The sequence below is a fragment of the Rhamphochromis longiceps genome, linkage group LG17 (assembly GCF_057381845.1).
Source record: "Rhamphochromis longiceps isolate RC_006_pf linkage group LG17, R_longiceps_female_GT1.1, whole genome shotgun sequence".
NCBI classification, from domain to species: Eukaryota; Metazoa; Chordata; class Actinopteri; order Cichliformes; family Cichlidae; genus Rhamphochromis; species Rhamphochromis longiceps.
In genome coordinates, this window is record NC_140573.1 from 10,108,240 (window position 1) to 10,116,670 (window position 8,431).

Below are 8,431 nucleotides of genomic sequence, written 5' to 3' on the forward strand. Positions count from 1 at the left end.
GTGTAGACGGTGCAGTAATGACAATCTGAAGTTTTTCTCATATTTATTATGAACTCAGTAATCACACTGACATATACCTGGAAAACATCCTCCACATCAATCATTTTCCTCCCAGTCTTCCTCTTGCTCAGCACTGTGGCTGTGCAGACTGGCCTCTGGATACCCACTGTCATCCAAATTGTAGTCATCTTCCTTTTCTTCCTGGTCTGAGAATCCCAATGAAGCGTCACAGTCACAAACACAAACATTCATGCAACGAACACAAGAACTGCAATGACAAGCTGCATGGTTAGCTGACGATGCATGTGAGCTGTGAAAGGGAAGTGAGCAAAGCACTCTGTGGTCAATGTGGCTAAAATGATTCTTGTGAGCAGTGAATACAAGTTGATGATCTCTGCTGCACAACCTCTTAGTACTGCATTTGTGTGGAAGGCTGCAATACCCTTCCACACAAATACACTTAATACTGTCACTGCTGACACTATTGAAGTTTTAGTCAGTATGAGTTATGCAAAGGGGTGGAGAACAGTTTCTGGCCATCCATAGGATTATTTCATCGAGGCTTGACATGTGTGTTCTGACTTAATCGAGTAAGTGCAAAAGTTTTGAGCCACCCTCCTTTCTCTATATTATGCTAGGAAGATGGGAAATCTGTAGAAACATACATGGAAATACGGTAAATACAGTTTGTGGACTTCTACTGAGCTTTAAAATCAATATTTGGCACCTTTATTCTTCAACTTGTGTTATCTTTGGCATTTTTCATAGATTTAACTACAGAAAATGAGAGGAGGGCATGTTTTTGTGACTGACTGCTAATAATAAAGTGCCTAGAGATACAAATTAATAACAATTTTTGTAATTAAATTTATTAACTTAAGTTTCTTTATCAAGCTGTCTTGTTGTGCCTTTTTATTAGACAACACTGGTTCATCCCTTGAGTTAGGTGCCTTTTTGATGCTTGAATGATTCACAGTTCAGAACTTGAATGAGTGGGGGGGAAAGGAGCCAATGTCCGAAGAATAACTTTGAAAGACCGTCAGAAAGCTTGGAGAACTATTCCTCAAGACCACTTTAAAAATGTAAAAGAAAGTCTGGCTCCTTGGAAGTAAAATATAAAGAAATAAGGTGTGGCTCTGGATTTTCACACAGTACGGTACATAACATGCATTTGCTTGAGACAGCAGATTCATTTACAGAGGGTTGTTTGTCAGCACAAGACCTGAGGCTCTATTTGTGCCACATCAACTTGAGCCTCCATTAGCCTTGCTAATTGTCTGATATGCACCAGTGCATATGAGACAGGTCAATGATGAAAAACATCAGATTTTAATTTTGGACTTAAGCCAGACTCTTTTACATTCATTATTATGCAGCACGAGATGATTAGAGTCAAACTTACATCAACGAATGAAGAAAATATTCATATTCACAGAAAAATTAACACAATCTAAAAACCACTTCAAACGTTTAGTGAAGCACAAAGAAAATGAATCAAACAATACCTTGTTCCCAGTGATTTATTAGCACAGCAGAGCTATCCTGGCTCAGTTTAATGTTCGGCTCATCCATCAGCAGATGTTTGAGATTACCAAGGCTTCCACTTAGCACACTGACTTTAGGACAGCAGGACCACAGCACATCCAGTGGTACAGCCACAATCCTATTAGTACACACAAAAAGGTCAATAAAGAAAAACTCATAAAATAAAACGCTGGGAGATGCTGCTTCTCCTTAATACCACATACTGGCATCCTCCTGAGGAAGCTCACCTGCATGATGTACAGGACCCCTGTTTTTCAGCACTGTCTGATGCACCACTCCATTCCATTAAATCTTTCATCTCCTCTGCACATGCTGTAGGTATACAGTTTGGTGCATTTTAAACAAACGTGTTTAAATAAGATGATAAAACAATGCTTTTCACCCTGTCTGCTTCATCTGACAGGAATTCCTCACCTCCTCCCTCAGTTTGACACAGTGCAACTGCATCACATATCCTGTCGGCCTGTTCCTCCATCCATCTATTCTTTAGTTTTTCTGCCCCGTACAGCACTTCACTCACCAGAACCCTGCGCAAGATGTTGTTGTCGCACAGGCTGGGGTAGTTTACTCTGTAAAGCTGACAGAGCAGAGGAAAAAGCACAGGTCAAAAGTCAAAGGAAGCAGGCAGCATCACAGAAACCTGTATGAAACAGAAACCTGGGGAAGCATATATTCAGGATAAAAGCTCTAATGCTGTTGATTAATACCACAAAGTTATTATTAGAGAGGTATAGAAATGTAATTTTTGCTTAATCACTATTAATCACGCTGGTGTTACATGTATGTCCAGCTGTTTGCAATTTTAAGCAGCCACCAGCAGAGGGCGGTAAATACTGTCATTTCATACCAGTTTAAAAGCAATCTACTGCATCATTAAATATTGCTTTTACCTCTGGTTTGCTAGGTGTATTCAAATCACTGGAATGACTAATTAATAAAAACTGATGAGGAAGTAACTAATGTGCATTCATCAAATATTTTCACATGTACATTTTCATCAAAAATGCAAATAAAAAAAAAGATCTATGTATCCATCCATCCCTCCCTTCTGGCATGACCCAGAAAACACAGAGGATGTTTCAGTAGACAAATAAGTTAGAGGACAATGGGAGACAAGGCTTAAAAGACTTGACAGGACTGAAGACATGGGTTACAGCTGTTTCCTGTTTACCAGATGGCAGTATGAATCGATGATCACATAAATCAAAAAGACCAGCTGCAGCAGCTAATAATATTAATAGTGCATAATTCCAATAGTAGCAGCTCAGGAAATGCTAGTGAAAACACAAATACCACAGCACTATCACTAATGCTTTTTGTTTGTACTACAGAAATAATTAGCTTTTTCCATTTGTACTAATATTGAAATATACTTACCAATGTATATGGAAACAAATCCTCTGCATCGTTGACGAGCAACGTCTTGCAGCAATCTCTCCCCCCGAGCTGGTAAAACACACCGATCTGGGTACAGAACCCAACTGCCTCCTGTTGGCCCTGTGGGGCTTTTCCAACACCAGTGAACTCCACCTCATAGCCGTAGTCCAAACACACCTTCATAGCCCTGAGAAGGGATGCAGTTTAAATTTGTGTTGTATGCTCAGTAGGGGATAGGTTCCTACAGTGTTTCAGGATGAATTTATTTGCATGACTAAAAAAAAGTTAATGTACCAGGATCTAAACTCTGCTCTGGTCCATTCAAATTTGTGGTCGCTGTGCCTGTAACAGGACACTCCAGGCATGAAGATGTTGAACTCAGAGTTTGGGGTGCTGATGATGACCATCTTTGGGGTCATGTAACCAAATACCACCTCAGAGAAGAGCTCCACATCAGCAGGAGTGAGGTGCTCAATGCTGCACACACAGACAGATAGAAAACACAGTTACAAGAAGCAGCACAGAGTGACGAGCATAAAAGCAAAGAAAGAAAAAACATTTGTAATAATGAACAGAACGCAAAAGAGTGGGGAGAATGCAGCAGCTTACAGCTCTATACTGGTGACCAGATCAAATCCTTTGAAGCGGGCGTCTTTTTGGGTCACTGAGCCCTGGTACAGCTCAACGCACAGCTGATCGTAACTTGGCTCCAGGTAGTCAGTTGATATAGGAGCTAATCCATGCCTAAAGAAACATTCAAGCAGAGCCTGCACATTACTGTGCTGCCTGGTGCTTTCATCTTTATTGAAGACAATAATCAGAGCAAGACTTTAAGATCATTTTAAATTACTAACTTTCAACCAGTTTTTAAAGTTAAACTTAACTGGTCTCCCGTCTCAGAGGCGGGGTTTTTTTTGTTGTTTTTTTAATCATTCCAATCTTTATGACCGTCACTTGATTTGTTCTCACTGATGTCACACTGTTTTCCATTTCTGCTTTAATTAGTGTTTTTTAAATGTTCTGAGGTCCCAGAGGACTCAGTCAAAAGGAAGCAGATGGAAGCAGACAATGTCAGCGAATGCTGAATGTTGACTGGGCCAGAATAGAGAAGATTTTCTTATACAGGGAGTGCAGAATTATTAGGCAAATGAGTATTTTGTCCACATCATCCTCTCCATGCATGTTGTCTTACTCCAAGCTGTATAGGCTGGAAAGCCTACTACCAATTAAGCATATTAGGTGATGTGCATCTCTGTAATGAGAAGGGGTGTGGTCTAATGACATCAACACCCTATATCAGGTGTGCATAATTATTAGGCAACGTCCTTTCCTTTGGCAAAATGGGTCAAAAGAAGGACTTGACAGGCTCAGAAAAGTCAAAGATAGTGAGATATCTTGCAGAGGGATGCAGCAGTCTCAAAATTGCAAAGCTTCTGAAGCGTGATCATCGAACAATCAAGCGTTTCATTCAAAATAGTCAACAGGGTCACAAGAAGCGTGTGGAAAGACCAAGGCGCAAAATAACTGCCCATGAACTGAGAAAAGTCAAGCGTGCAGCTGCCAAGATGCCACTTGCCACCAGTTTGGCCATATTTCAGAGCTGCAACATCACTGGAGTGCCCAAAAGCACAAGGTGTGCAATACTCAGAGACATGGCCAAGGTAAGAAAGGCTGAAAGACGACCACCACTGAACAAGACACACAAGCTGAAACGTCAAGACTGGGCCAACAAATATCTCAAGACTGATTTTTCTAAGGTTTTATGGACTGATGAAATGAGAGTGAGTCTTGATGGGCCAGATGGATGGGCCCGTGGCTGGATTGGTAAAGGGCAGATAGCTCCAGTCCGACGCCAGCAAGGTGGAGGTGGAGTACTGGTTTGGGCTGGTATCATCAAAGATGAGCTTGTGGGGCCTTTTCGGGTTGAGGATGGAGTCAAGCTCAACTCCCAGTCCTACTGCCAGTTTCTGGAAGACACCTTCTTCAAGCAGTGGTACAGGAAGAAGTCTGCATCCTTCAAGAAAAACATGATTTTCATGCAGGACAATGCTCCATCACACGCATCCAAGTACTCCACAGCGTGGCTGGCAAGAAAGGGTATAAAAGAAGAAAAACTAATGACATGGCCACCTTGTTCACCTGATCTGAACCCCATTGAGAACCTGTGGTCCATCATCAAATGTGAGATTTACAAGGAGGGAAAACAGTACACCTCTCTGAACAGTGTCTGGGAGGCTGTGGTTGCTGCTGCACGCAATGTTGATGGTGAACAGATCAAAACACTGACAGAATCCATGGATGGCAGGCTTTTGAGTGTCCTTGCAAAGAAAGGTGGCTATATTGGTCGCTGATTTGTTTTTGTTTTGTTTTTGAATGTCAGAAATGTATATTTGTGAATGTGGAGATGTTATATTGGTTTCACTGGTAAAAATAAATAATTGAAATGGGTATATATTTGTTTTTTGTTAAGTTGCCTAATAATTGTGCACAGTAATAGTCACCTGCACACACAGATATCCCCCTAAAATAGCTAAAACTAAAAACTACTTCCAAAAACATTCAGCTTTGATATTAATGAGTTTTTTGGGTTCATTTAGAACATGGTTGTTGTTCAATAATAAAATTATTCCTCAAAAATACAACTTGCCTAATAATTCTGCACTCCCTGTACAAGTCGAGTTTTTATCATTTAAAAATGTTTAGCTTTTGTTTGGTTTTTATTAGTTTCAGTGTTAGTTTTACACTATGTACTTATCATTTTATTTAAGACAAATGCAAGAGGTGGGGATTTGTGAAAATCAGCAATGTTACGATATAACCAACAGGACTCTTTGAAAGCAGCTGACTCACAGGCCTGAAGACATCCAAAGCCTCAAAAACGTCGATCAAACCTTCATCTTGTAGTTTGTGATAACAAATTTTACCAAATTAAATACCCACTCTAAGGATATTTACTCTACAGAAATATTTTAGTGATCTCATAAAGTCGTTTCAGTCAATTTTTTTTGCAAAGGTCTAGGCTACGTCCACACGTACCCGGGTATTTTTGAAAACGCAGATTTTTCTATGCGTTTGCACCTTGCGTCCACACGTAAACAGCGTTTTCGGTCACTGAAAATGGAGATTTTTAAAAACTCCGGCCAGGGTGGATATTTTTGAAAACTCCGTTTTTGCATTTATGTGTGGACAAGAAAAACGGAGAAAATGCAGCGTCAAAGATGTGCGCCTTTTTGACGTCACAATGTGCGCCACGTTATTGTTTCGGTGAAATAGTCAAAGGAGCTTGCAAAGAAAAGCGTCTGGACTTCTTTAAGTTGCTTGAAGACGTTTCACCTCTCATCCGAGAAGCTTCTTCAGTTCTAAGGTCAAATGGTGGAGAGTCCCAGATATAACCTAGTGGGAGTGACCCCCCACAGAGGGACAAAAGGACCCCCTGATGATCCTCTAATCGCCTGAGCCAAGGTGTGAAACTGGGCGTGGGTCCCAATCAGCCAGAGTTTCGGGTATGTTCATTGTGAAACCTGGCCCCACCTTATCATGCGAATTCCTGAGGTCAGATGGCCCAGGATGTGAGTGGGCGTTAAGGCGTCTGGGAAGGGATCTCAAAACTGGATTATAGATGGCAGAGAGTTGGTGTCGTAAACCCCCGCCTCTGTTCAAAGATGGTCGCTCACAGTGGACATAGATGGCTTTCACTCCTCTTTCAAACCATCTGTCCTCTCTGTCCAAAATGTGAACATTGGCATCCTCGAAAGAGTGTCCTTTATCCTTAAGATGCAGATGGACTGCTGAGTCTAAGGTGGGGCCAGGTTTCACAATGAACACACCCGAAACTCTGGCTGATTGGGACCCACGCCCAGTTTCACACCTTGGCTCAGGCGATTAGAGGATCATCAGGGGGTCCTTTTGTCCCTCTGTGGGGGGTTACTCCCACTAGGTTTATATCTGGGACTCTCCACCATTTGACCTTAGAACTGAAGAAGCTTCTCGGATTAGAGGTGAAACGTCTTCAAGCAACTTAAAGAAGTCCAGACGCTTTTCTTCGCAAGCTCCTTTGACAACGATGACCTGGATGACTGAGAACCTTCACAGACGTTTCGGTGAAATGAATTTCTATAATACTGTTAATTGTACTCTGCAGTGGTTAAATGCTTACATATACACACAGTTACTGTCCCTCCACACATACGACTCGGTTCTGCTTCTATGCCCCATCCTTGTTTACTATTTCCCACCTAGGCTTCTAGACTTCTGATTGGCCAACATTTCTACACTGTTAGGAATATATCGCCACCTGTTGCTTTGGCATGTTCATAGCAGCGTTTTCCTTCATTTTTGAGTTTAAGTGTGGACGGGATTATTTTATAAAACGAAATGAAAAATCTCGACATAGCCTAGACAGACCTGTTGTCTCCGTTAACATGTTAAGAGGAATATATGTTGGTGCACTGATGCACAAGATTCGCCAAAGAATACACTTTAAATTACTTTAACCCCGCAGTCTAATCTTAACTCTCACCATTTGCGTGAACAGACATACATACATACATACATCCTTTTCTTGACTTTGGCACCGTTCACGTCCACTCCAACCAGAAGTTCAATTTCGTGGTGAAACTTGAGCATTTTGAGGAGGGTACACTCACCGCAGCCCAAGTCCACCACCTGGACAAAGGCACAGCGCAGACTCTCGGTTAAAGAAATTTAATAAGAAATTGTAAATACAGTGAACCCAAAGCGTTAAGAAAAGCCAAGGCAACGTAGTTTATTATGCACTATAGTAGCTAACTTAATTGGTTTGGTGAAAATGTTTGCTAACATAATTAGCTTTGGTGTAGTCAAACGTCGCTAAACGAAATTCTTGCTTTTAAGCTAAAGTTTTAAAAAATGTATTTTTCACGAAGACATTAGCGACCTTTTTAGGTTTGTTCCTCTTGACAAAATCGACGACAAATTGATGTCTCTGCTTGTGAAGCGGCGGACTGAACGTCAGATCCATCTTTGTCTCGTCTTAGAGTCCTGTAACCCCGCCCGCCGGCCACCAGAGGGCGCTGTTGTTATCGAATCTGGAGCGTTTTTGGGGGGAGGGGAGGGTGAGCAAAGATGGTTCTGTTCTTACATTATTTAAAATATATCGGCAACACATGGCTTCAAAAGTGGTAGAGTTGTGGAAGTGCATCCAACTGGTCAAAATTTATTTTTTTTTATATTAAATTAATAATTGTTGGCTTTGGAAAAATCCCTTAAAGCTTAATCGAGGCTTCAGCAGGCTTGAGCATGTCTTTGAAAGTAAAATATATGACTTATTTTTAAATATTTTTGCTTCTACTCCACATAATATAAGCAAAGCAATTATGTAGTAATACAAATGTCCATTTTCCACCACAAATATATCCCGTATTGTGCAAAAGCCTTGAGCCAACCTGCATTTCTTTACATTTTGCTATGGAAAATAGAAAAAACATACACACATACATGCTAATACAGTCTAAGGCATAAATTGAGTTTG

The 8,431-nt window shown here is 41.0% G+C and overlaps 1 protein-coding gene across 1 annotated transcript; it reads right to left on the minus strand.

Annotated features, from left to right (window-relative positions):
- Positions 1–78: 78 nt before the first annotated feature.
- Positions 79–7,930, minus strand: henmt1 (HEN methyltransferase 1). The gene is made up of 9 exons (XM_085387007.1): positions 7,838–7,930; positions 7,475–7,587; positions 3,532–3,666; positions 3,217–3,399; positions 2,923–3,109; positions 1,960–2,122; positions 1,773–1,857; positions 1,506–1,663; positions 79–206 (listed from the first exon to the last, which is right to left on the minus strand). The coding sequence occupies exons 1-9, from the start codon at positions 7,919–7,921 to the stop codon at positions 97–99; spliced, it is 1,218 nt and encodes a 405-aa protein (XP_085243133.1). The 5' UTR covers positions 7,922–7,930; the 3' UTR covers positions 79–96.
- Between the last annotated feature and the right edge of the window lie 501 nt (positions 7,931–8,431).